Consider the following 27,922-nt stretch of genomic DNA (forward strand, 5'->3'; position numbering starts at 1 on the left):
AAATCCAGCCCTCCTCGCGGTATTCTTTATCTAGCCCCTCCCAGGGATCTCAAAATTCACTCCCTCCACCTCCAGGAATCCAATATCCACACCCTGAAGGACCCTCAAATTCTAGTCTCCCCAGGAATCCCGTATCTACCCCAACATCCACCCTTGCGTCTGGAACCCATGATGAGGCACCCTGCCTGGGTGTCCCTGCCCTTGTCCCATAAGCAAGATGAAGGTGGAGAATTGGGCACACTCATCTCCCCAGGGGTGGCACCGAATCACTCACAGGCCCCACGGTGAGACGTGTTTATTGCAAACTGGGGGTGGGGAACCGGACAAGGTGATGGCCAGGGACCCCCAGCCCACACACCCCAGGGTGGAGGGCTGGTAGGAAGCTGTGAGAGCCAGGCTGAGCCTAGGTGGAGCCTACTCTCCTAGGCAATCCCCACTCTCAGACCCCCAAGTACCATGCCAGAGAAACCCGTATATTTCTCAGGCTCCTGCGCAGCTGCTGGCTATGAGGGGTGGGCCTGTAGCCCTCCCCAAATGCCAGTGCTGTGGGGAGCACCCCTGCTGCTCCCTGATGAAGGGGGAGCAAACCTTAGGGGATAGCTGTGGTCTCTGCCCACTCCTGGGTGTCCTGACAACCCTCCTTCGAGGTGAAGGAGGGGGAAGCCAGGAGGAAGCTTCCCCTGGGGCTGGGTGGAGGCCAGGGGCAGCACAACCCCCTTGGGATACCCTGGAGTGGGGTTGGCGAGAGGATTTGGGGATGCCAGGTGGGAAGGGTGCTGGCAGAGGCAGGCAGAGGCAGGCTTCCCCATCCCCACTGCCCATACCCAGCACCCATCTCCACCTGCGAGGGGCAAACCTGCCCAGTATACCAGGATAGGGAGGGCTCCACATCCCCAGAAACCCCAAAAGCAGTATCCTCATCCACTAAAAAACATAATTACATCACCCAACTCGACCCAACGTGCACCCTCTATTCCAGAAAAACATGGAGCGTCGGCAGCGCGAGGTGAGGGGAGGGGAGGGGAAGGGAGAAGAGGGGTCCTGGTGCCCAGGTTTCTGTGGTGACAGGATGTAAATCTGCCCGCTTCCTCAGGCTTCCCCACACAGCGTGGATGGGTGTTGGCAGCGTGGATCAGTGAGTCCAGGGCACTGGCACTGGGTGTGAGGGTCCTGGTGGGCATCCAGGGGTGGGGAGGTCTTCTCTCCCTGCTTTATTTTTCAGTTGTTTTTGCCACTGTCAAAACTGGACAGCACCAGGGGAGATGTTGAACATGGAGGGGTCGAATTTCTGGCCACGGAATGGCGAGCCCTCGGTGTCCCAGCCCTTCTTTAACATCTCATGCACCTTCTGTAAAGAGGCCGCAGGCTTCCGTCAGGCCGGGGTGACACCACAGTGTTCCCCACACCCTTTGCTCTCCCCTGCAGCTCATCCCACAGGCGTTGGGTCTGCATGGCCACCTGACCCATGGGAAGGGATGTGGGAAGCAGTCCCCCTCCTCCCTGGCTGGCAGTAGTCATTGCCAAGGGCACACACACCACTTCTGTGCTCCCCCTTGCTGCCTGGGAAAGGGCAGACAGCACCCAAGGCAGCACCAGGCAGCTCCTGGCAGACCATGTGGGTCCAGCCCTGAGCAGGGCCAGCTTGGCAGAGAGCTGCAGGGATGTGGGGCCCATTCCTGGTACAGGGGGTCTGGGCTTACAGGCACTTGCCAAGGTGCCAGGAAAGGGAAGACAGAAGTGCATGGCAAAAGATTGATCAGCAGAACCTCAGAGCCCCCAGATGTTAATGTGGGGGGACACTGTGAAGAGAAGCTCTGAGATGGAGCAGAGCCATGGGGCCCCTTTTCCTGGGGATGGGACCCTTGAAGGGCAGGTGGGAGGGCCAGGCTGAGCCGGTAGCACAGGGTAGCCAGCACCTACCAGCTCATGGCTCTGGGGCTTGCCCTGCAGCTTCTGGTGGTAGTCAAAGGTGAGGCGGTCAAGCACAGCGTGCTCCTCCTCGTCCACAGTGGCCATGGAGCGCTCTTTGTTGATCTTGTCAATGTCGATCTGCTCCTCACCCTCTAGGATGGCATTCCACCAGTACTCATCCCCCTTGTTCAGGTTGATCTGAGGACAAGGTGTGGGTCAGTGAATGGGGAGAGGAGCCTCTCTCCTGCCCAGAACATGGTACCCCTGCCCACCTCACAGCTCCACGGGAGAGATGCAGAGCTCGGCTGTCAGCAGCTGGGGCTTGCCCACGAGTGGAAGTCGAGCTCATACTGATCCAGCCTCACAGCTGGCAGAGGGGGAGGGATGCTTGTGCCTCTCTCCCTCAGCAGCCAAAGGCTTTGCACAACCCTGCTGTGGGCCCCCACAGCCCCAGATCAGGCCCTGGGGATGAAATCTCAGCCTGCACTACAGCTCAAAGTCAGGACCAGTGTCCCCCAGCAGTGCCTGCCTAGAGTTGACACTGGCTTGGGGCTGCATGGCTGACACACCAGCAGTGACAGAGCCCAGCACTGTCAGATGAGAAGGCTGTGTCCAGTGGAGTGTAGGGCCAAGGTTTCTGGTGTGGTAATGCAGCCATCTTGCCTTTCCCTAACCTAGAAGGAACCTAGGAAGAAACCTAGAAGGAACCTTGGCCTCAGCTCCCCTGACACTGGTTCAGTGGGCGGTGGCAGCATGGGTGGCAAAGGAAGCAAGGATATCACTTGCTGCTCTCTGCCACCCCTGACTGCCAGCACCTGCTTCCTGTGGCACTGCAGCTCAGCAGCAGCCCCAGAAGGATGGACAAGAAGAGGGGATATCCCCTTGCTCCAGCCAACATCCTCACTGGGAAAGGCCACCAGCTGTAGGCTCAGGCATCCCTGATGGCAGTGCCTTGAATAGAGCTGGGGCCAGCATGGGGCATCCTGCAACAGGAACTCCAACTTGCTTTTAGTTTTTCAAGGAAGAGTGGGCTGCTTCCTCCCATGTTATTTTAGCACTAATCCCAGCAGCAGGGCAGATTTATGGCATTCGTCGGCCTCTGCAAAATCATCAATAAAGGCAGACAATACAATTTGCTCAAACCTCCCTGGAAGCTCAATAGCTCCAGAGGGGAGAACACGGACAGCCATTCCTGTTACAAAGCCAAGCTTCTCTGTGGTGTGAAGAAAAGGAACCAATTAATACAGGAGGGGGTGGCTGAGGTTTAATCCTTCTGGGAGAGCAGAGCCGGTAAAATATTCCAGCTTGGGGAAGGCGTTAGTTTTTCCAGCTAGACAGACATGCTTGTTCTCTTTTTAATTGCACAGTTCCACTTTGGAGGGAAGGGAGAGCCACTGAGGGTTTGCTCCTGGGCTTCCCAACCCTGGGTGGGCAGGTGGGGGAGTGGTGGAGTCCCCAGAACATCACCCTGAGACAGAGAGCTAAGTGGAGGGGCAGCAGCCCTGAGTGTCCCACAGCAGGAGCACCCTTCAGGCTCCTCAGGTTTGGAACACGAAGGATGCCCCCATGGTGCTGATGCCAAGGTGTGAGCTTCCCTAGTGAGGGCTCCAAGCCATGCTCACATGGCATTGCTGTGAAGCATGCATGGCTTGGTATACCCCTACCAGGGCCAGCCTGCTGGCATTGGGGTGTGTTGGAGGAGTTCAAGCATCACCCTAACTCCGTCCCAGAGCACTGGGGGATGGAAATCCATCCTACTCCCTTCCCTACCAAACCCCTGTCCTTTGCTGGCACCCTGCCACCATCTGCACACCTCTGCAGCCTGGGGTGATCTGTTCATCCCTCTTAATTCCAGCAGGATAGCTGTCCAAATGAGACTCACTCCAAGTGAGCCCGTTTCTAAAATGAAATGCCCATGGGTCAGGGCAAAGGTCACTCTATTTCAGTGAGTTTGCAGTTTCGTGGTTCAGGGCGGTGCTGGAGGACTTGGCACAGACAGGTCCCACCTCCAGGATGGGGGACACAGATACAGGCAATTTTCCTAGACAATTCTGCCAATGTCCTCTGTGGATCCAGCCCCTGCTTGGCTGAGTGTCTGGGTTATGAGAGCCAGTGGTGATGGAGATGCAGCTGGTTCCTCCCACAAGCACTTTGGGTGCCCAAAGGTGGAGGCAAGGGAGAGTTGAGAGACCATGGCAGGTCTCTGGGTGATTCCCCACACATGCCAGTCCTCACCCACTCACCTGCCCATGGAAGAGACTGGCACTCAGCTGACAGGCCCCCCCAAGGCTGTGGGCATCGCTGGGGAGAGTTCCAGAAACTGGAGGGCTCTAGGAGGGAATATGGCTTCTTCCACAAGGACAAACCCCAACCTGATTATGTTTCTCACTTTGAGACAAAGCAAAGCTTTGCTTGCAGTTGACACTGCTGCTCAGTTTTCCAGCCAACAGCTCTGGCTGGGACCCCAGGGCCCCAGACATGCTGAGAGCCACTGTGGAAGGATGAGGTGTGCCTGTGCTCTCAGCCAGATTTTGGCTCTGCTTGGTGGGTCCCAATGGGGTAAAAGTCCAGATGAGTCTTTTGGGATGCACAGGGAAGCAGGAACAGCCTCTGCAACAGTGGCCTGAGGAGAGGGAGGCTTGCAGGAGGCACACCCCAATGCTGTATCTGAAGCTGGCAGTGTCCTCATGCTGAAGCACTCACTTCCCACAGCCGGTGTCCAAGATACGAGCTCTCAGCCACGCCAGGATGGGCTGTTCCTTGGAAAAGCACCAGGGTAATGATGGATTGCAAGGAGGATTGCTGCAGGAACAATGGGACACTCAGCAGGAGAGACCCTCCAGCAGGTGACAGGCATCACCAGCATGGACACTACGTCATGTCCCATCTCCACACCCTACTGGGAAGGTCACAACCCCTCATTGTCAGTGCTGGGCTTCGCAGTAGCACAAGGTTTCCTCTCTGATGCCAAATACCTTGTCAAACCTGGAGAGATGCTGCCAAGGGGTGTAAGTAGGTCTTGGGAAGACAACCTCCTCCTGCCTGCTTTCCTGTTGGAACCACAGCAGCCAAAGTCACTTCAAAAGCCATTGGAGGTGTTTAGGGGGACAGAGGAGGCAGCAATGCTGTTCTCAGCAGTAAAGGAAGGGCAAGGCTGAGCACCACTGAATTGTCTCTCCTCAGCCCCAACGGCTCACAGGATGACAAGTCAAACTGTAATAAACGTTCAAGGAAGGACTTGCTGACAAAAGCCCAAGTGTGGAAAACAAAAGCTGAGAGGAAGAGAAAAAGAGAAGGAATGGGAGAAAAATCCTCCACAACGAAAATAATACCAAAAGGAGTTGTGCACAACACCCAGTGGGAATTGCTAAAAACAGCGAGGTTATTTTAATCTCGCTTTCCACAAGCAAGCGGGTGTGACGGAGAAGGGAAAGCACAGGGATGACACCCAGGACCAGGGTACTGTGTGGCACACCACAGGCAGGGGAACGATCCTGGGACAAAATCCCAAGCAGGAAGTATGGACAGGCTGCCACCCCATGTCGGCAGAGCACTCCACTGTGGAACAATGCCAGCTGGATTCTGCTGCCATGCACACAGGTGTGCCAAAGGCTGAGATGAGAAACATGTTGGTGTCAGGCTGGGCTCCAGCTGGGAGAGCTCCATGGAGCAGAAGAGGAAAGGCAGAGTGGTCTCTGAATCCTGGTGAAGGGAGTTCTGGGGCTGCTGGAGTGTGAGTGACACCATGAAGAGGATACATAAATATGGAGGAAGTAGAACTAGGATGGGTTGTAAGGCAAAATGACCTTCCCAGGTTAAGAGCTGGAGGAGAAGGGAGTCTGATCATGGCGCGCCCGTGAATGGCAATCCCAGAAGGGAGCCGGGAGGAGGCCAGGGGGGCTGAGGACAGCGAAAATGCTGTAACAGCAGCCTCCTGAAGAATCTGGGGATTTTGATGATCCCTGACATGTCCTGCAAGAGGGCAAGGGACTCAACAGCCTCTCTGCACAGAACTGAGACCTTTTCAGACAAGCAGGACCACACATGAGAGATTCCACCTCCTTGGTGCCAAGACTGGGTTCTGCTGCAGGATCACCTCAATTCACAGACCATGAACATGAAGCTTGGACAGGGCCACTGAAGTGCCCCAAGCAGTCCCCAAGGCAGGCAGGATCTCCTCAGACAACCCCAGTGCTGGCATTGGGTGAGTTCAGTTTTGACTACATCCACACCCTGCCAGGGAACGCCATCCCTGGGTCCCACAGGGAAGCCAGGCAGCACCTTGCAGTACCTTGCAGCACCTTGCAGGAGGGAGACAGCCCAACTGCTGCATTTGGAGCTCACACAGAGTGATGCACAAACTGGGGCACAGAAAGGGTCCATGTGCCACATAAGCTCCAAATGAACCACAGTGGTCCCATCCAGGCACTGAATGAAGCAATGCATTCCCACATGGGTGGGTGTCCCCTGATGAATGAATCGGGAGGAGGCGCAAACCACTCCTGGCTACTCAGCGCATGGAAAAAGGAGATGCTCTTGGGCGAGAATTACTCACTCTGCTCCAGTTACCTTACAATTCTTCAAGCGAGATCTCATCCCACCATCAATATGTTGGCAGCCAGCTGGAGATCCTCACAAGCCTAAGCTCGTGCTATTCGAGGCAAGACCCAGCTCTGGGGTTGGGGGTGATGGGCCCACTCTACTCCCCACACTGCCCGTGGCCACTCCAAGAGACGCTGAGTGTTGCTCCACCTGTGCCATTCCCGGCCTCTGACAGGTATTGGAGAGACACTGCCTCCCTTGCTGATGCTGGGAACACCCACCAGGGACTTACAGACTTCCATCCGCACCGTGGAGCAGCCACTCATTGGGCCGCCTCCTCTTCAATGGGTTTATATCTTTCCAGGATTGTTTCTTTGCCCCAGATAAGCTAATTTTCAAGATGTTTACGAATATTTACAAAATGCAGGTTAAGGATGTCATTACTATATCCCTTCAATGGCCTAGCAGCATCAGAGAAGCCCCTCTCCCTTGCAGGGCCCTCACTCACCCTTTTGGCACCAGCCTGTCACTTGAGGTACATCCCTGCAGATCAGCAGTGGTCGAGTGGCACTGTGCAGCCTCCCTACACACCATCCACAGGATTCCTGACTCTGGCAGCACATTCCCACTCCATTTTCCACTGTGAGGGCTTGGATTTGGGTGCTTATCTGTTGCCACCTTCGTGCCACAGGGTTGGATCCAGCTCCCTCCCTCCCAGGGACAGCATGTGTCCCTGGATCTCAGAATAGCCTTGGGACTCATGAAACTCCCCTGGAAACTACCCTGGAAAGGTGGAAAAGGATAGGGCAAAGATGGTCACAGGTAGCAAAATCCTGCTCCTAGCACAATCCTGGCCCCCAAACTGGCATATAAACTTTGGAAACTGTTTGACACTCAAGATCCCAGGGTGATGGGCAGAACTCCTGCAACAGCTCCAGCTATGAACACAGCTGAACTCACACCCTTAGCCTGAACATCTGGAGCACATCAGAAATGAGGCTTGGGGCTGGGAACCCACCAGTAATACACAGCTGGGCATCACCAGCCCTAAGACCACGTCGACAGGGATGATTTGGGACAACAGGCACACCGCAAACCACAGGCCCACTGAAAGCAGAGGAGCCACAGTGTCCACATCACACAGGGCAAATAGGAATCCCATGACAGGACAGAAAGGAATGGTGGGGAACAGGCACCTGCCAAGATGCTGGGGTCAGAGTGGGGCCAGGAGAATCAGAAGGCAGAGTCAGCAAGGCCAGGTGTGCAGGACCAGCACTGCAGTGCAGGGCCCCATGCTGGCATTGAGGACAATGACCACCCCCAAGTAATGGCTGTCAGCTGGAGCTGAGGACCCCTTTGCCAAGCCTGACAGTCCTGCCCAGCTGGCACCCTGACAGGCAACTCAGAAGTAGGAGGCAAGGCACAGGCAAGGGCAGCATGAGCCAGATGTTGGACAGGCAAAGCCATGAGCAAAGACACATCCAGAGCTGGCTCAAACTTTCAGCTGCTCCAGTTTTCTAGGTCAAGTGTGGCAGAGCTGCGAGCCAATGAGACACAGATGGTGTAGACCACCCTTACCAAAACACACTTCCCAGGCTCCAGGCTCCACAGGGAACTCTCCACGTTGATCTTGTGGGTGAGTTTCCCTTCCATGAGGACGTGTTGGTTGCTTCCCTCCAGCACTGCTACACGAATTGCACCACTGCTGATATCCACAGACACCTGGAAACAAAGAGACAATAATCTGGAAGGCTCCTGATTGCCATCTCACTGTGCAAGCTGGGGTTTGGGGTCAAGTGCACTTGCAGGGGATGAGAGGGAGAGATGATGCCTATACTAGCAGGGTGGGAATCCCGCTGTTTTCTCATAGCAAACAGCGACAGTTTGGAGGAGAGAGGGAACCTCTTCAGGGAAGGAAAAGCAGTACAGCCCAGCAGTGGGGGGGACCCTTGAAGGATTCAAGGCAGCTGGTTCTACACTGTGCCTCAGTTTCCCCTCAAAGAAGATCAGTAATGCTACAGGCCTCCAAAAGTATTCAAAGGCTGGGCACCTACTTGCTGTGAGAGAGCTCTTTAGGGGTGTGCCTGTCTGTCACTGTGACAAGCTGGGCATGAGCCTGTGTCATCCTGATAGCTGAGCAGGGGCAATTGGGGAGTTCCTACACTAGGGCTGCAGCAGGTCATCCCCTCTTCACTGCACCATGCTGAAAGCATGCTCCTTGGCTCTGCTTCCACTGCTGAAGCCAGCACTGGGATCAGCCCAGGCCTCCCATTGGGTGTGTGAGGAGTGGCCTCGTGCAGGAGGAATGCTCCAGCACGCTTTCCCGGCTCCCTGCTACAGGGGCAGCTCCGTCCCCAGGAACGGGGCCAGTTCCCGCCCACAGCAGCCATATGGGGAACCCTGCTCCGACCTGCCATGCAGGTGACATGGCTGTCCCCTGGGGAGACAGAGGCAGGCTGTGAGAGGCACGCAGTACCCGTGGTCTCTGTAGAGACCATATGTTCTCTCTTGTCCCCTCTAGCCCTGTGGTGCTGCCAGAAGAGCCCACGCCAAGCCAGGGGATGTAGGGAGGACCTGGCTGGGAAGGGGCAGGATTGTGGCCCCCAGCACCGGCCCAAGAGGAGGAGACTGCAGTGAGATTTGCCTGCATTCTCTCCCAGAGTTCCCCCAGATCTTCCTCCTGCTCTGCAGATCTCATTTGAAATGTTATTACATTATCCATTACCTAGGAGATTTCCAGCAGCTCACTAGCTCCACACAGGCAGAAGACAGGCAGAGCTGCTCCAGCCAGGGAGGGCACCGCGGCTGTGTCTGACTGATGTCACCCGGGTACAGCCCCCAAACCTGCTGTGTACTCCAGCAGGAGCAGAGGAGGCCCAGCATACACAGCACAGGGTGACATGGGACTGAGCTCCAGTGTGATGGCTGGGAGCAGAACCGTGCTCACAAGGGATATGGGAAGACATGTGAGGATGGGACAGGACAACAGGCTGTCACCCAGCATGTGGCCTCTACAGGATCAGCTGCCCTGGGATGAAAACACCTCCAGAGGAGGTACTCCCTAAATGGAGTAGCTCCCTCCAACGCAATGCTGACACCTTACCGCAGAGACCAGGCATGGGGATGAGGCTCTGCCCTCCACTACCACCATTTGCTCAGGTCCCCAGCTGCAGGATTATCCATATACGGAATATCCATCTGGACACCCCAGAATCCTTTCAAGAAACAGCCTGGACTTGTTTTAGAGAGACCTGCTGGGAGAAATGCATCTTCCTAGTGCCCTGCTGTGCCTGAGGCAGCCATGTGCCCCCTCACCCCTCTGGCCCAGGCTGTTGCTGCTGCTGCTGCCAGTGACATTCCTTGGCATGCTGAGGAGCTGTGTAGGCTGAAGCCAGTGACAAACTCCAGCGTGCTCCTTTCAGCCACCCTGGAAGCAAAGGAGAGCAGGAGGTGGGGGAGCACAGGCTTCCCAAATGGAAAAATACAGAAGGAAGGGCAGCACTTGGGAAAGAGTTCAAACTTCTAGGTCTGACTAAGGCCAGCCCTGGGCACACTCCTTCTGGGCCCCTTACCAGGAGGGAACAAAAGTGGTGCAGGAAAAACAACGTGACCACAAGCAGAACAGGGAAGTTTCCTCCTGAGCCAAAGAGAGAGGAGAGACATCTCTGTGCTAGAAGCCAGCCAGGAGGAGGGGCTGGCCCTCAGACTCCACCCTAGGCCAGCTCCCTTCCATCTAGAGCAGGTCAAGCCACACAGGGGCTGTGCCTGATCCAGCTCCCCGGTGCCAGATGAGCCGTTCCAGCAGCTCCTGCTTCCAAACAGAAGGCAGAAGACACTCAGAGCCAGAGGAACAAGCGAGGAAGGGCATCCATCCCCAGCCAGGCTCCGAAGCATACATGTGACTATGCAGGTAGTGGAAGCAGAAAGAAGCAGCGCAGAAAGGGTGAGGCAGTGCCAGGGAACCTAGCTGAGATGGAGAGGACACTGCAACACAACAGGAACACAGACAGGCTGTGATCTGAGTCCCCACCATACTCACACTGGAGAATAAGGCACAATCACATCCTGGTCCTTCAGTACAAAGGACAAGGAGTCTTTCTGCTCCAAACAGAATTTCCCTGGAAAGCTGCACATCCCAATGGAAAGGGAAATGCTAAAGAGACTCCACTAATACCACTTTACCTGTTTGCCTTTGACAATGTGCTTGGGCACGGGCACTTTAATTTCCAGGTCGCTGTAGTCTTGGGACCAGGTGTAATTCTCTCGCACAGCTCCATTGTAGCTGTCAGGGTTTGTCTGGAACTGCTCCTGTCTCCTGGTTGTGGGAGAAAGGGGTGACATGTTAAATGTCAGAGAGATCAAAGCCTAGAGAGAGCAGGAAGCCTGAGAAAAGGATGCAAGAAACCAAAAGGGAGGGCATAGCCCCTGCTCGGCCCTTCTACAGCATCTCCAAGGCTGGGCTCCTGCCCAGTCTCTCCCTCACTGCTGGCTCTGTGGAAGGGAACAAGTCCAACAAGAAAGCAGCCACAGGACCGAGGGAGCACAGCCACCCTGCCCATTGTGGGTGACTTATAGTCCCCTCTCCCCAGTCTGCTGTAGCAGCAGTCAGGCTGCTGAAAAGACAACCAATTAAACACATGATGGTTTGACTGCCCAAAAGGTGCAGAGTTGGCCCCCAATGGGCCCAGGGTACTTTCCTGGACACCTCTGCTCCAGTACAGAGCACCTCCTTCCCTCCACTTCCCATCATGGCTGGAGCAGGGACACTGGCACGTGCTGGGTGTGAGCTGTTCCCCAAGCCACTGCCACGGCTGCAGAGGTGGCGGCCTATGGTTGTGACCTGAGCTCACCATGAAAACACAGCACTGGTTCTCCTCACCCTGATTTTAATGTTTGGGAAGACCATCAACTGTTATGACCAGGACAATTGTTTACTCAGAGGTGATGGAGCTGGGGACCAGGATGCCTCAAGAGCCATCCCAGGGTGCCTGGACAAGTGAATCACGAGCAACACTGAGCACAACACTGCGCCTTCCAGCTGTGGAAATCTCAAAAAAGCTGAGGAGATGGCTGCAGGGTTAAGATGGGGTTTATCAGATAAATAAGCAATAATTAATACAGTATTTCCAGCAAAGAAAGGAGATCACCACACCTATATACCTTTAAACTGCTGAGCTGGGGATCTATCCCACTGAACCCTCACAGAGAGGGCTTTCAAATAAAATCAAATCTCTTCTAAAGATAGCTGTGGGGCTAACAAAAGGCAGAGTTATTTTAAAATGTTTTGATACCCACCTAGGTTTCACTGTGGAGCTGGATAAACATGGGGCTCAGGGACTTATGTAAAGGGGGGGGCTGGTGAAGAGCAGCCCCAGGGCACAGACAACCCTGGGGAGCCTGTCTTCCTGTACCCCACTGCCTACCTGGCACCCTCACTGTGGGGGCCCCTCCCTAGTATGGGGTGCAGTTGGCTCCAGCAGCACAGTGCCCTGAGGGTTATGTAAGAGCCATCTATTTAAAGTCAATTAGGCTGTAAGACAGTCAGAGGGGGCTGTCAACGTGGCTGTGCACACCTCCCCATTTTTTTTCTCTGTGGTTTCGCCGGGTGCACCAAGGGTTTCACCTGCCCTGTTACACCTGTGGACTGGGGTGGCTCTGATCTGCTCCCAGGCACTGAAGGCACTACTGGGACTAGTGGCATTCACAGGCTCCCAGCCTCAGCTGGCCATTTCAGGGGGCATCACATCATTTTTCGGGCATCTTGGCCTTGCCTGGCAGTCGCCCATTGGGTGCCCATTGCCATGGAAACAGGGTTGGCATGGCAGCGCACACTGGGCTGGTTTGTTGGCTCCAGCTGTCGCTTCCCAACCACCCCCGGATTGTAGGAGTCAAACAGGCTGGAGGGCGAGAAGCCGAATGATGCAGGCAACCAGGGGCTGTGGTGAAAGGGTCTTCAGGGCCCCACACTCACCCCCATGGGAAGCAAACATGCTGAAAGGCAGTGGCATGTCTCCAGGTATTGTCTCATGTGTCTCATGTGTTCCCACCTAGGAAACCCAGTGGCAGCACCCAACTTGGCTCTCAAGGCACAACTGTGTCAGAGACCACCCTGCACCAGCCCCTGTCAGGGAGGAGGGTCTGTGTGTAGGCTGTGTTGGCTGGTTAAATGCCCTCACAGGATGTTTACCCATGCTGTGGGGTGTGCCCAGGTACAGCACAGCTTCACAGTACTCCTGCCCTCCACCCCAAGTTGGCCACAAGTCCACGCAGTGAACCAGAGGACAAATCTGACACATTTTAAACCCAGCTGGGTTTTTTTCCTCCTAAGAGAGGGTTTCCTTCTAAGCAGTGTGGGCCACTTTCTGTTCTTCTGTGACCTTCATGGGCAGCAGCATGGAGGGTGTTTTGACACCCCACAGTCCTACCTGCACCACCCTTCAGTGCTCTCTAGCCTCCCTCCATGAGAAGCCCAGCTTCCTGGCTCAGTGGCCATGCTGGCCAAGGCAGAGCCCAACCTGGCTCCTCTCAAACCTGCCAGCAAGGCACCTGAGGGAAGCTGGAAGTTGCCCTTCCAAGTGTCTGTGGCTCCCCACAATCACGAAAGAACCAGACAAGAACCATCAAATGTCCATTTCCCCTGGGCTGCTCCCCTCCTGACCTCTCCTGGGAAAAAGTCAAAAGGAAGCAGGAGGAGGAGGAAGCAATGGGCCTATGCCCAGCCAAGGCTCACGAGACCAGATGCAGATCATCAAAGATGGGAGAAATCCACTGGTACAAAGGCACACATGGTGAGACGCCAGCTGCAAATGCCACACAGCCTCAGCATGGATAAATACAACAATCAGTTGCTGTCACAAAGCCACCAGGTCTGTCCTGGATGTGCCTTTTCTTCCTCAGGAGAAGAACAGGCACAACCAGGACTGGACCCTGCTCCTTGGCTGGGAGGCAGCTTCCTTCACCGTTCACAGGAGACAGCTCTGGCTCACAGTATGCTGGGCCAAGCCATGCTGCCACGCTGGAGGTGGCTCTCCTGGCCAAAGGCATCCGTCATGTTGTCTCAAGAGCACCACTGTGCAGGGGACGAGAGAACCTCCTACACCAACACCACCATTCCTGCTCCCATCCCAAGAGCCACCAAGTGAAGAGGGAGGCCAGATCCAGCACACAGTGTGGGTTGGGTGGTGATTGTCCCAGCAGTACAACTGCTCCTGGTGCGACGGTCACTCATCGGACTGAATGCCTGCTGGGCTGGGGCAGGTGGTGGCAGGACTGAGGGGAGGGAGGGTGACAAAACACCAGCTTTTAAACCCAAGGGTTTGGCACTGCGTGCACTTGGCTGCCGGGTGGTGGGGATGGTGGGGGTGGGTCTATGTGTTCTGTCTTGTTCTATTTTTGCTCGCAATGTGTCATTTTGGGGGAGGTGAAACCTTTAACAATGCACCGTGGAGAAGCAGCCGATCTGTTTCCCACTCCTCAGAGCCACATGGCGCAGCACGGCTGCACTGTCACTGGGACTGGAGCCACTCCCTACACATGGGGTGAGACCCTGAGCAGCAGCATAAGGGGACCAAGACCCCAAGAGAGGCAGCAGTGTCGTCCCTGGTGGGAATGCTGGATGTCGGAAGATTGAGATGTATGTTAAGCCCCATACACAGATTTCTGGGCATTTCTTACTCCGGGATTCCCAGCTCCGTGGGTTGGTGCTGCACGATGAGCTGAGCAATGTGGAAATGGCAACAGCAATCCTTGCTCTGCGGACAGTCAGCTGAACACATTCCTGTCCTTAGAGCTGAACAGCTGCAGCACCAACTCTGTGAACACAGTGTTGGACACCAACAAAGAGCAGGAACCAAACACACCAAAGAATCTGGTTGTTCGAGCTGAGAAGAAGCAGGGCAGCTCACCAAGTTCCTCTTCACTGAGGAGTTTTGGTGCAAGCATGCAAAAGTTGAGGAAAAGACACATGAGGGGCAGAAGTGGGAAAGTGTCATGGGAGGGAACTGATATGGCATTAATCCAAATGGACCTCTTTTTTTACCCTAAGAAGAAGGAAAAAATTCCAAGGATTTTGAGAAGAACTCAATGAAAGTGATCCTCTCAACCTGGAGTAGTTTAACTTCCTAAGGCAGGATCCCTGTCCTCTCAGGAAGGGAAGTCCAGGATACCTGGCAGTCAAGGATGCCATGGCTCAGTGGCCAATACAGCAGACAGCCTCATGTCACTGGCATTCCCAGAAAGCCTCCTCCGGAGCTGACATTGCTGTTTGCTACTAGTCAAGGTGAATTATTTAAGCAGCTTTAAGGAAAACATGTCAGGCCAGATGTGGAGATATTGAGGAAAGATTAGAAGAGCAGCTCACAGTCTGTCCCCCTGAAAATATTCCCACAGGGCTGCTGGGAACCAGCACCACGTCAGCAGCCACCATCCTCTTACCATGGCAACACTTGGGTCACCCACCTAGGGTGGCCCATCAGACCCCTGGCAGCCTCCAGGTCTTTACACTACCACAAATCCCTGCTCCCCGCTAGGGAAGTACCTTGCACCACACCTGCACCCTGCCCTCTCAGCATTAAAGGGGCAGCATGCACACCAGGGCAGAAACCATACAGAAATGCCAGCTAGGCAGGCAGGGGGTGGGGGGATGGCAGAGCCCATTCTGTATCGCTGCAGAAAGGCCATGCTCACCCTAAGACATCAGCACATGCAACAGAATACATTTACTGGAAAACAGATTTCCAGAACTTCTGCCTACTAGCCCTCCAGATGATAAACCAAAGTGCCTCAAGCCACCAGAAGGTCTGTGTACCCCAAAAAGCTACCAAGCTTCAGCTTAAGCTGAACAACAGCAAAAGCTAAAAACAAAACAAAACAAAAAAAAAAAAAACAAAAAACAAAAAACCCAGCTTCTAAGATGATTTTGAAGAGGGTAATAGGTGCCCTCTGCTTCTCAGGGTTCCACTGTGGGTGCTGTAGCAACAGGTAGGGAAGCCAGAGGTTTAACCTCATCAGAAGGCTGCATTCCCCAAACTGCAGGGGTTGTGTGCATGGAAAATCCCAGCTTTCTGCTCCTTCTGCAAGCAAGCTGCAAAGGAGCCTCCCCCCCACCTCCAGATTTAACATCTTTTGGCATCAAAACATCAGGACAGTTGCACTTTCTGTCTCTGGGTTCTGCCTGGGAAGCACTATGGTAGGAAAATGTAGACTGTGGCTCCCAGACCTTTGCTGGGGTCTAGAAGGCATCAAGGGCTCCACAAAGGCTTCTTTGTAGAAGCACTTCAACTAATGAGGGTTCTGGCACAGCATTTAGCAAGCTGAATGCCAAATCCCTTCCTTTACAGTGCAAGTTGCACTGCAGTCAATAAGCCTCAGGATCCACTCTGATCCATCCCGATCCTCTCCAACACTCCTTGGCTGGCAGCAAGCTCCAGCCCTGAGCACAGCAGTGGTCCAGGGCTCTCCTAATCCTCAGCATTTCTTCCAGCCCAGGTGTGTTTGGTTTGCTGGAGAACAACCTAAATTCAGTTTTGGAAAGTCTTCTTCACCCCCAAAGTGGGCAGAAGTCTGTCAACAGTTCCCCATAGCCCATTATCCCTGGGGTCCTGAGCACATACCTCCTGCACTGTGCAGCTTGGTGGTCCTGCTCTCAAAAACAAAAAGTCAAAAATGCAAGCCAGTGCCTTCACCCTCACTCTGAAACCCGAGGCACATCCCAGGCAGGAAGTGCAGCCCAGGCTCAAGCCTGAAGTGCCCACCATCACCCTTACAAGGATCATGGAATCATGGAATTATTTCAATTGGAAAAACCCTCTGAGACCATCAAGTCCAACTGTGTCCTGAGCACTGTCAAGGGCACCACTCACTCATGTGAGTGCCAAATCTACACATTTGTTAAATCCCTCCAGGGATGAGTACTCCATCATTGCCCTAAGAAGCCTGTGCCAGGGCTGGGCAGCCATTTCCATAAAGGAATCTTCCCGAAATCCAACCTAAACCTCCCTGGGCACAACTTGACACTGTTTCCTTTTGTCCTGTCCCTTGTTCTCTAGGAGCAAAGCCAGATTCCCACCTGGCTCCACCCTCCTGTCAGAGAGTTGTCAAGAGTGAGAAGGTCCCTCCTAGCCTCCTTTTCTGCCGGTTAAGCCTCTCCAGCTCCCCCAGCTGTTCCTCATATGACCCGTACTTCCAAAGGTCACCTCACCTCCAGGAAGCCTCAGAGCTTCAACTTACCACCAGGATGGGACCAACAACCAAAAATCAAGCCCATCAAGACACATTCCCTGAGATCCCACTGTGTCACCAAGCCCAGGTGATGCAGTGGGAAGGGATCAAGGCTCCTGTGTACCAGGTGCCCAAGGCACCACCCACACGATGTCTTTGCTGCTCTACTCAGCAGCCAACCAACAAATCCACCCTCCTCCTCTGCATCTGGAGCCCCCACCAGCCCCACCAAGATGCTCTGCCCTTCTGCCTGGTGGGGGAGAGCCTTACACTTTCCCAAGCTCGCTCACTTCAGGAGAGCTTTTAGCCTTCCCTTTTGTGTCCTGAGTTATTTACAGTTATTCAACAGCACCAACTTACTGACATTAGGCAAGTTGAAATGCCACCACTAGCTTGCAGGAGAGTGTTGGAGTGCCAGCACCAGGGGGCTAAATTTCACTGCTGCTGGGATATTCAGGTCAAGGACAGCAGGACATGCTACTGTCTGGAAAAGACCCCTGGGATCTTTATTGCTTGCACAGTGCTTATACAACCTTGGACTTCAGAGATCTCCTAAGAGAGAGATCCACACACAGCCAACTAGGCTCCCCCGAGAAAGGGGGACAAGGCCAAAGGAAGTCAGTGGGATTGAGCTGTGGGAATAGATAACAAGGTGGCCTCTCAGACCCCTGCACCACCAACACAACCTAGCCCAGTCCAGGTAGTTTTCCACATTAGGCCCCTTTTGGTGAACGCTGCAATATTAAACCAAACAAACAGCGATTGCTTTTTTACCTAAGAATTGGGCACATGCTGTCCCTTGGTTTGCAGCTCTGGGATTTTCTGCTTGTTGAGACAAAAATTTCTAGGTTTTAATTTAGTTATTTTTGGTCCCAGGACCTAATTTTGGAGCTCAGTACCTTGGTAGGGCAACCAAAAGCCTTAGCAGTTCAGCACTACACAGGGAAACTGGCACTCTGCTGCTGATCTTAGCTACCTAACCAGAGGGGCCTGGTTCTCCACGAGAACACTGGAAAACTGGACCCTGACTGTTCCTCATCACCTGCAAAAGGCTTGAGTGACAAGGGCTGCACCAGAAAGGGCTAAAGGATTTCACCCTCAGCTCAAGTGTTTCAGCTCTTTGAAAGGATGCTTCCTGAGTTCCCACCACAATGGGAGAAGGCATATGGATTAAATTAATTCTCCCAGCAGGAATGGCTTGTCTCCATTGCAAAAAAGACTCCACTTATCAAAGACAACTTAAGTTACATTTCCCTGCTTCCCTCAGTATTACCTGGATACATTCCTCCCAGAAACCAAACAAAACAGCACCGCGAGTGCAGTGCTGCAGACCCTGAGAACCCAAAGCCTTGGTGCCACATAAGGAGCCAAGGACACATTGGGGTGTGTCAGCAGTACGTCTCATCAACACAGAGCTTCTGTGCAGCTCTTGCTCACACCTGAAAGAGCTGTCAGTGATCGGGAGAGCTGGGAAGGGAGAAAAAGGGATTGGAGTGATGTCACTTTACGGTGAGAGGTACCATGTGCCTGGAAGAAGATTTCCTGGCCTCACAGAAAAAGCAGGACAGCGAAGGAGAAAAGAAACAGGGTAGGAGGAAGAGAACACCAATGGGTCCACACACAAGCATGGGGATGGCCCTCAGAGCACTGGAGAATCATGCACTTGAGCACAAGGATGCTCAAGTGAGAAACAAGCATGGAAATGATGACTCTTCTGCCCAAAAACAGACTGAAAGGGGAAAATTGACATGATAGAAGAACCCCACAGAAGGCAGAGAAGGGGACTGGGGACCCACTCAATGCCTCTTCACCTGCATGGAGAAAACAGCCACACATAGCAGTGATGCACAGCAGGGACCTGCTGCAGGATGCTGTTGCACAGCCCTCAGGCATGGGAGGGCTGAAATTCAGAAAGAAAAAGGAAAATAATCCCCCCAAAGGGCTGAAGGACCAAGTGCTTAGAAAGTTGCTGAGCCACTATGTATCAGGGCAGGATGAAAGCACAGAGAAAGTATCACTGCACTGATCATTCTGTTCTTCTCTTCTTCCCCCAGCATCTGCTGCTGATGGAGACAGGATACGGGGCCAGATGGAGCTCGGCTGTATCAGGTCAGGCCATTCCCCGAGCTCTGTCTGACTCCTGCTCATGACAGGCCTTGGCCATGCTGGAGGAATTCCCTGTGCACAACAGCCCCACATGCATAAGAGGAATCTGAACCAGGGCAGATTCTCCTTAAATATGGATCAAGATCAGCTCCTTTCTAGGTCAGGCTGGAAGAACAGCACGGACTGAGGTGAGCTCATCAGGAAAGTCCATAGGGGCAGTGGGGAAGGAAACCAGTTTAACTGGCTTCTGGTCTGGACAGTCCCAGACAGAACTGCTGAGCACCTAAGGGTTCCCCTCCCTTCTGAATGGAAAAGGCTTGAGAGGAGAAAGCTTGAAACAATGCAGTCTCTGAGTCAAACAAAACTGGCCTCATGTTAGCAGTGTGCAGCAACTGCTACTCTTCACAGCCCTGCTCCCCCACAAAGGGTGACCAGTAGTGAAATTCCTGCCCCCAGCACCCCAAGGAGGATCCAGCCATGCCAGGAAGCCCATCCTGCAGGCACCTCACAACAAAATGCCATCTGGGCTTCCAGCAAAGCCAAGCCATTGCTAAGTCAAGTTAGATTCATACAGGGACCTCATGGAAATTTCCCAGAGCACTGCTGTATCATCCCAGGGATCCTCCCAGTGTGTCTCACGAAGGGTTAACTCCAGGTCACCAGGGGGTCTGGGAATGGGAGTGGTGGGTCTCCGGAGAGAGTGGGAATGTTAGGAGTCAGATTAATGCATTTCAGTTCAATTCTACTCTGCTTCTCACCAGCCAGCAAGCCAGGGAGTATACCAGAGATTTTTGTAGGTCACTGGTGAGCCCCAGCACCCACTCCCAGGGATAGCAGAGCAATGCCAAAGAGACCAGCCCTTGGCAGGGCTCATCTGGAGCAGGTGACTGAGGCAGTCAGGGTGGCCAGGGCTCTGTTGCTCAGCAGCAGCCTATTTGCCCCCTTCCTTGACACAATAGCACTGTGTGCATAGGGTGAGCGGAGTCCTTTCCCAGCCACAGACTCCAGAACACCTGAAGGTGTTCACAAAGTGGGGAGCCATGAAGAGCCCCCTCCTAAACTCAGCCCACTCCTCTAACTGCCTCTTCCCTCTCCACACCGTAGAAGGTGAACGGCTGAGGCCACTGAGACCCCAGGGTTTCATTCTGCTCTGCATGTTACTGTGCCAGATCACCCAGCAGCAGCCAAAGGCTTCCTCAGGAATGAGGCACTTGTATATCCTCCTGGGCCCACCGGCACAGTGTTCCATTTCCCAGTGGCCCTGCTTCCAGCCCTGGCTGTGCTGTCCACACCCAAAATTCCTCCTCTCAGAGACCTCACCTGCTCAGATGACCTCTACGGTACAGACCAGAGCTGCCCCATCCTGAGCACACCTGGTAGGAGCAAGCATCTGGGAGAGACACAAAAGCTGGATGGAGAAACACATGAAGGTGAGACAGTCACCATCATGCACAGGCTTCCAGGACTGCCCACCCCAGTCTCCTGCCACAACCTCTTGCCCATACATGGAGTAAGGGAAGGGACTCACAGGACAGGGGGACAGAGCTTCCTCCCCCATTTATACTGGGAAAAAGCAAGGAGCAGAGGGAAGCCAGGAACCAAAGTCATAAAGCACAAGCACAGGCCGGGCTGCGCAGTGCCACACGTGGGCTGCCAAGCTCTATTTTAAATGCTGTGTGGCAAATATATGCAGGATGGAATCCAAGCTGGGGGAAGGGGAGGGTGCTGGGCAGCAGAGGTGTTCAAAATTAGGAGCTGAGCTCAGGCAAGGATGGCTTCTGGGAGCAGATGGGGGAAGAGCCAGAGCTGGGACTGTGCAGTTGCAATGCCAGGAAGAGCAGCCCCATGGTGAGGTATGAGGAGGGCTGTGCCCTGCTACCCTTCTGGCAAGGCAGGGACAGCAAGAGCTGCAACAGCTGGGGAAGGATGGTTGGAACACTTGGGACAGCTGTAGGAGGAGTCTGGCTTCTTCTGTGGCATAGCTCCTAGCATGAGTGTCACCCCAAAGACACCTCAGTCCTCAGTGTATTTACAGGGCAGCAAAGAGGAATTGATTCACCTGCCTTTCACAAGTGGGGAAGGTGAGGGACTTGGGAAGACCTAGCCAAGCCCCAAACTGAGCCCTGAAAACCTCCACACCTGCAAAACTGGCTTGATTCATCTGGATCGACCCTGAAAAAGCTGCTACCATCTCACTGTACCTCATAAGATGTTCTCAACCAGCACCCCAGCATCCGGGCGCAGCATGAGGCTCTGATGGGAGCTGGCAGATCTGGGATGGTACCTGCCCTACATTTCCAGAGCCGTCAGGTTGACAGAATGAGCAAGTTTTTATATAGATTTTGGTGGCAGCGGTTTTCTTCACCAGCGGCTGGAGAGGCGGGGGGAAGGAAGGGAGATGGAAAATATTTTTGTTTAAGCTCTTTTCTGCATTCCTGCTGCCAGAACTGCACATTAACTCATGCGCCCCTCATACCCAGGCTGGTAGCTCTAGGTTTTTCTCAGAAGGAAGGGGCTGTGGAGAATTAAGCAGTTGGTTAAATTATTACTACTCTGTCGGGGGGGTATCCGCCCGGCCCCCACTGCCTTTCCGGGGGCTCCAGTGCCCCCCAGAGGCATCGAAACTAACTACAGCCCCGTGACAAACCCGTGGGTTCCTCTGTCCTACTTCATGCCCGCAGACACCCCATTCTCCTGGCCTGGAAACCACCAGACTCCTGGGACTAGGATGGGGCCTCCTGCATCTGGTTTCACCCACCACGTGTTTAAACTGGGCAGGCACCAAGGGGGCTGCAGGTGTTCCACCCCATCAGTGAGTATGGGGTGGTGGGAGCAAAGAGAAGAGGGAGAAGAGCCCATTGGGGAGGGCAGAAGTTGCAGTGGCAGCTATATTCAGCAGAAGGCACCTTCTTTTCATGGCAGCACCCAGGGGAGAACTGCCACACAGGGCTGGGTGTTCAATGCCACAGCTTCAGGCTGCAAAATAGCACCTGAGTGTCAGCACCAAGGCCTGACAGGGGCCACTCTCCAGTGATGCCAGGATGCACTCAGAGGGTGGCACATGTGAGGGTTGAGTTTTAACCAGGCCCTCACCACACAGAGCAGAAACCATCCCTCTTGGTTCCACCACACTCACTGTCAGACCCATCCTGCTCCCACATGAGCCCTCGCCTTCCTTCCTGATCCCTCCAGTTTCCTTCCTGCAGCCCTGACATTTATTTTCAGGCAGCTGAACTCACCTCACACCAGCTGCTGTCCCACAACCAAAGTCCTGAGGTGAAACTTCACTGGGCAAACCACAGCAAATGCAGCCTGCATAGGGACACAAGCAACTGGCACTCAGCCCAGTCCAGCTCCCTCTGCTCACGGCTTCACTGGGCCTCCAAACTCTCCCTCTCTTTTCCACTGGGAAGAAGAAAGCTGGGCTGGACACATCGAGACCTCTGCTGTGCACTCTGGCAGAGCTTTTTTTGACTTGCTAATTTTGCCCAGGGATCCGTGTCAGACTGGCAGCCCCAGGGAGAATCCTCCTTTACCAGGAGAGCTCCAGCACAGGCATTGTAGGTGATTTAATTTTTGACTTCTGGCTTATTTTTATCCCGTGGGATGTACATCTTATGTTACACTTAAGTCCTTTCTCCTCCTCCCACAGGACCATGTGACTAACCAGACACCTTGCTGGTCCCCTTTCCCCCTCCCCCAATGGAGGCCACTCTAAGGCTCTGCCCCAACACAGCCAGAGCTCAGGCTCTTCTCCAACACAGCCGCCAGCCAAGGCTGCAGAACCTGACTCCAGTGTCCTAGAATAACAGAATCATGGAATATCCTGAGCTGGAAGGCACCCAACTGAGTCCAACTCCTGGCCTTGCATAGGACAACCTCAACAAACCTACCATTTGTACAAAAGCTCCTTGAGCTCTGGCAGCCTTAAAGCCAGGACCAAGGAGCCTGTTTGAGTGCCCAACCATACCCTGGGGGAAGAGCCAAACCTCTCTCCACTCCTGCCACCTATCATTCCACTGTTCCCAAGATTTTGGTCCTCACACTGTCCATTCCATATGCCAAAGGTTGACAGCCCCAAAGTCTAAACTCTGAATTGTCTCTGCCCCTCAGGGGCATTAGCCATCCCAGTCCTTACAGGTTCTGGGGTTCTTCCTGTGGTCCACTTCTTTCTGGCAGCTTGCTCTTTCCAATGACATAGCCAAACCTGGCTGGAAGGATAGGAATCACCAGCCCAAGCTTCCCTCCTCACCATATGGCCAGGACCGTTATGGCGGTCGGAGAAGGTCCACGCAGCCATCACATGGGGTCTGACCACAGAACACACCAGGGAGGGGAGGAGAGATGGAGTCTACACAGCCAGCTCACAGCATCACCCTCTGGCTTGGTCAGCAAAGAAACACAGGAGTCTAAACCTCAGTAGGGCATGAGTCCCTGATTAAGGGATGGCCAGCTCTAATTTGGCTCAGGGTCAAAGTGATGCCAGGGAAGGATGAGTGAACCCTGAACATGACCTGCATTCAGGTACGTAGTCCAGAGAGGCCATGCTGGCCCTCCGGAGTTCACATCTCACTGCTCAGTGGAGTCAGACTGGAAGTGTTCCAGAAGCTATGGAAGGACTTTGACACAAGGACATTTCTGCACAAATGGAGGCTGCTTGGCACTGCTGGAAAGCCACCAAGCCTGGCTAAAGAGAAAATTCTGCAGCACTTGTTTTGTCTTCAAAGCTGGCCCTGTTCTGAGCCAAGGGCTGGGCCAGAAACCTCTAGAGGGCTCCAAACCACCATGGCCAGGCCTGCCAGCACCAACTTGCAGGTATTGCAGGTATCCATGTCTGCAACCAGATGGCTGCTGGGATGTCTCCAAGCATGCCAGGGAGTCCATCACTAACAAAAAGGTCACAGACTGGTGCCAGGACTTCCAGGTGAGCCTTAGCAAGTGCCAGAAAAGGGACAGGTACACCACAAACAGTTTGTGGAGAAGCCATATTGCCCAGCCCAGCTTTGTGGGGCCACGTACAGGATATGCCACCTCCCCAGCTCAGAGCAATGTGGGAAATCCTGAATCACCCACAGGACAACTGCTGCCCTCCTGTGGGGAGTTAAACAATGCTTCTGGCCTTGGAAGGCTGCAAGAGAAATCCTCATAACCTCCTGAGGGTCTGAGTCTGCAGAGGAAGGTCAAAACCCAAAAAGGGCTGTGCAGCAAACAGTGGTTACCCTGTCCAGGGTTTTGCCTCCCCCCACCAGGAGTGTGAAGAAAGTAAGAGACCCTTACGTGGGCAGCTCTGCTAGAGCAGCAGCCCCTGGAGGCTCCACAGACACAGGGCTGGGGGCTGCGGCACCGTGGGCTGCAGCTGATTCCTGTGTGCCTGCATCTTCCCCAGCATCTGCTGCTGGGACGTGCTCCGTTGTCTCCACCTCAATCTCCTGAGCTGCAGGGCACAGCTTCACCCTCTCAGCGGCTGCAGCTGCCTCCTCCTCCTCCGCCTTCTTCCTCAGCTTTGCTTCCAGCTCCCGGTGCCTCTTCTCATCATCCTGCCTGGCCATCCGTTCAAACACTCGGAATGCCTGGGAGAGAAAGAGCAAACAGAGTGAGCAGAACTTCCAGCTCTGCCTGGAATGCTGAGAGAAGGAAAGGAGCAGCATCATACACTTGGGGTACCTACTCCTTCCTGCTTTTCCTCTCTCTGCACCACATACAGAGAACCTGCTCTAGAACCTAACCCAGAACCAATCTAGAACCCGATCTAGAACCGCTCTAGAACCCGATCTAGAACCGCTCTAGAACGTGATCTAGAACCGCTCTAGAACGTGATCTAGAACCGCTCTAGAACGTGATCTAGAACCCACTCTAGAACCGCTCTAGAACATCTAGAGCGTTATCTAGAACCGCTCTAGAACGTGGTCTAGAAGCGCCCTAGAACGTGGTCTAGAGCCTGCTCTGGAACCTGCTCCAGAACCTGGCAAGAGCTCCCAGCCATGTGTTCAGCAGGCTTGGTGTTGCACCAGTCCTGTTCCTACCCTGAGCTGCTTCAGTCACCAACAAAAACAGCTGGTGACTCACTGGAAAGTCCCATGGCCATGTCAAGCACATCTCAGAAACCCCTGGAAGCATTCTGGAATTGCTTCTAGGATTATATTCTCACAGCCAACCTCACCCTAGCCTGGGAAGAGGGCTGGTTACTCCAGGGAAAACAGAGTGGTGAGATTCAGCTCTTGGCTGGGAGGGAGCTCCAAGAGAGCCTCCCCTTACCCCATGAGCCTCCCAGGGCTCACCCACTGACCATTTGCAAGCCTGGACTCAAAGTCTCCAACACGCAAACAGGATGACCTGCCCCAGAAGAAGTTGCAGGACAATTGACCTAGCACTGCCTGTGCCCAAATAATCAGGTGCAGAAGAAGATGTGATCCCAGGAGATGTAATCCTACCCCTCATCTGGCTTCCGGCCATGCCTCCCCAGCGCAGGCTGGAGGTCAGAAGTGAAGCCCACAACAGCATCTGCAGCAAGGGGTGATGGCCACTCAGACCTGCATTTGCTTCCTGAAAGGGCTGCAAGTTCTCCCACTCAAGTGCCAGGGCTTTGGCACTGTAAACATGTTCTAAAAAGTGTGCAAGCATCAAACACAGCCCTCCTTCACTTCTCAGGAATACTTTGGAGGCAGATCTAGTGCTTCCAGCAGTGGACTGGCACATCTGCTCGATTCAAGTCTTCCTCTGGGTCCAGGAGGTGCAGGACAAAGAAAATGGCCCAGGGAGAGCTCCTGCCAGCACAAACACAACAGGACAGAAGATTGTGCCGCTCACCCCAGCTTTCCTCCCTAGGCAGTGAGCAGAGGGAAGGATGTGGGTGAGGTGAGTACCAGCCCTGCATGGATCATACAAAGCAACACCTCAGAACTGTGTCCCTTGGAGTGCAGTTGAGCGAGGATGAGGAGGAACGAGCCCCTTCCACACCGTCCCCACACTCTGGGTACCTCTGGTTGCAGCCATGAGGCCACTCTGACTAACACCTTCCCACAGCAAGAACACTGCACCTCTTTCCTTGTGCCCAGCCCCAGAAAGTCCTGGGGCAACACCAGACAGGAACCCTGTCAGCACTGCCCTTCTGCTCAATAGTTTGAGCTCCATGCCATTTCTCTGCAGCCTGAGCCCCCTCTGGGGTCTGCCTAATCCAGAGAGGCCAACAGGAGCTACCCCTGGGAGTAATGAGGACCCCCATGGGGTGCCACGGGGCACTGCAGGGAGGGGCAGGACTCCTGTCCCCCTGAGACAAGCCAGGCCTGATGCACCTGGGAAGGAAAACTCACTCAGTCTGAGCAAATACCCTAAACCCAGCCTCACTCTAAGTTTTACGAGCTCGTTTCCTTCTTGCCAGTGAAGATTAATAACAGGCCAGAGGACCCCAAGTCAAAGCTGCTCCAACACCGAACCAGGCAGGTCAGGGCTTTTGCTCCCTCCCGTCCAGAAGAGAGACCACAACAGAGAGCACAATGCTGGCCACAAGCTCTCGCTGAGAGCCCAGACTTGCCTCTCCCCATGACTCCCGGGTCCTTATCTGCCTCTTGCCTCTCTCTGGGCTGTCTGCTCCCACGGCTCCTGGCTGCAGTTCCTTGAGACCACCCTGGCCCGGTACTCCCGGTGCCAAGCTCCGAGCTGACGTCGCAACTCGGCTCTTCCCACCGGGATCTCGCAGTCCCCGCCTGCCTCCGAGGCTCCTCATCTTCTTATGAGGGTGACGCTTCCCCCCGCTTCAGAGGACTTCTCCTGCCTTCCTCTGCGCTCCTCCAGGCAGCGCCGGTGCCCCGCGGGCTGCTGTGCTGCCCGCCCCCCGCCCCGCATCCCCCCACTCTGCTCAGACCTAACCCCGCCGCCGGCCCAATACGAACACCGCCCAGCCGGGGAGACATGGCCCGTTCGGCTCGGCTCCGCGGCAGGGACGGCGCCGGCCGCCAGCAAGGCCAGGCCGCGCCGTCCCCCTGGGCCTCGCCGGTACCTGCAGGGCCATGGCCTGCGCCGCGCCGGGCGGGAAGCCCAGGCGGTCCCCGGGCCGAAGGAGGAGCCGGTAGAAGTCGGTCTTGCGGTAGAGGAAGCCGAAGAGGATGCGTAGGAATTCCTCCACATTGCCGACATGCTGCAGGATGCCCAGCAGCGCCTGGTCGTACATGTCAGTGAGCGCGGCCTCCATGGCGGCCCAGGGACCGCTGTCACGGCAACGAGTTCGGCCGCGCTTCCGGTCCGCCCGGAACCCGCCCCGCGCACATGTATTCCGGCCGCCCGAGAGGCCCCTCCCGCCCCGCTGAGGGTTCCAAGGCAATCCCGGCCCCCTAGCGGCACCGCTGGGGCCTCCTGTCGTCTCCCAGCACCATGGCACGCCCAGACCTCGCGCCTTCATGTCCCTAGCGTCCCACTCCCCATACCCTCCATGTCCCACCTGTCCCCGGTCCCCACGGGCGGGGAGGCGGGGGCGGACTGCAGGACCCGTTCCGAGCCTCCAGGGGGCGCCCAGGCCCCGCCGCCGCACATCATCTTGTGTGTTCTCTACCTCTCACCATCTCCTCTTTTTATTTTTATTTTTTATTATTATTACTATCACTGATTATTTTACTGCATTTCAATTATTAAACTGTTTTTATCTCAGCCCACAAGTTCTACTTTCTTTGCCTTCCTGAGTATGCTCCTTACTCCATGAGGGGCAAAGTAAGTGAACAGCTTCATGGTGATTAGTTGCCAGCTGACAGTCCTTTTTAATGATTAATGTGGGGCATGAAGGGTTTGAGATAATTCCCAAGTGCCAGCTCCTGACTCCTCCGAGGGAACTCCAGGAAGTGTTTGTCCCATGTTCAGGGCAGGTCCACACCAGCAGCTGCCTGATACCCTCAGGCACTTCCAGGAGCACTGGGATTTGCTCTGGACACAGGTGAAAGCCCAGGTAGTCTCTGCAGAGTTTTCTAGAGCAGATCTGCAGAGAACCCTATGTATGCTAGACTGAATCTGGTGTCTCTGCTTGACCCGTCACCAGCAGGAATATCTGGGGAATGCTTGGGCCCCCCATGGAGATGGCAGAATGTTGCTGGTAGAAGACCCCATGAGGTCACAAAGCGCCCTGTGGAGCTGCAAAGCCAGGCCCTGCTGTGCAGGGTAG

General features: G+C 54.6%; 1 protein-coding gene across 1 annotated transcript; it reads right to left on the bottom strand.

The window, feature by feature from the left end:
* Positions 1–280: 280 nt before the first annotated feature.
* Positions 281–27,893, bottom strand: NUDCD3 (NudC domain containing 3). The gene is made up of 6 exons (XM_023940875.2): positions 26,774–27,893; positions 24,055–24,347; positions 10,636–10,768; positions 8,032–8,175; positions 1,921–2,109; positions 281–1,348 (listed from the first exon to the last, which is right to left on the bottom strand). Exons 1-6 carry the CDS (start codon positions 27,170–27,172, stop codon positions 1,238–1,240), a joined length of 1,269 nt encoding a protein of 422 aa, XP_023796643.2. The 5' UTR covers positions 27,173–27,893; the 3' UTR covers positions 281–1,237.
* Between the last annotated feature and the right edge of the window lie 29 nt (positions 27,894–27,922).

Source organism: Cyanistes caeruleus, chromosome 29 (assembly GCF_971803275.1).
Source record: "Cyanistes caeruleus chromosome 29, bCyaCae1.hap1.1, whole genome shotgun sequence".
Classification (NCBI taxonomy): Eukaryota; Metazoa; Chordata; class Aves; order Passeriformes; family Paridae; genus Cyanistes; species Cyanistes caeruleus.

What these genes read in the sequence shown, in the direction of transcription:
- NUDCD3 (XM_023940875.2), bottom strand. Translation starts at nt 27,172, where the DNA reads ATGAAGGCGCGAGGTCTGGGCGTGCCATGGTGCTGGGAGACGACAGGA. An exon ending in CGCAGGCCATGGCCCTGCAG is followed by an intron (nt 24,348 to 26,773) that starts GTACCGGCGAGG and finishes TTTCTCTCCCAG; the next exon opens with GCATTCCGAGTGTTTGAACG. An exon ending in ACATTGTCAAAGGCAAACAG is followed by an intron (nt 8,176 to 10,635) that starts GTAAAGTGGTAT and finishes CTTTGTTTCCAG; the next exon opens with GTGTCTGTGGATATCAGCAG.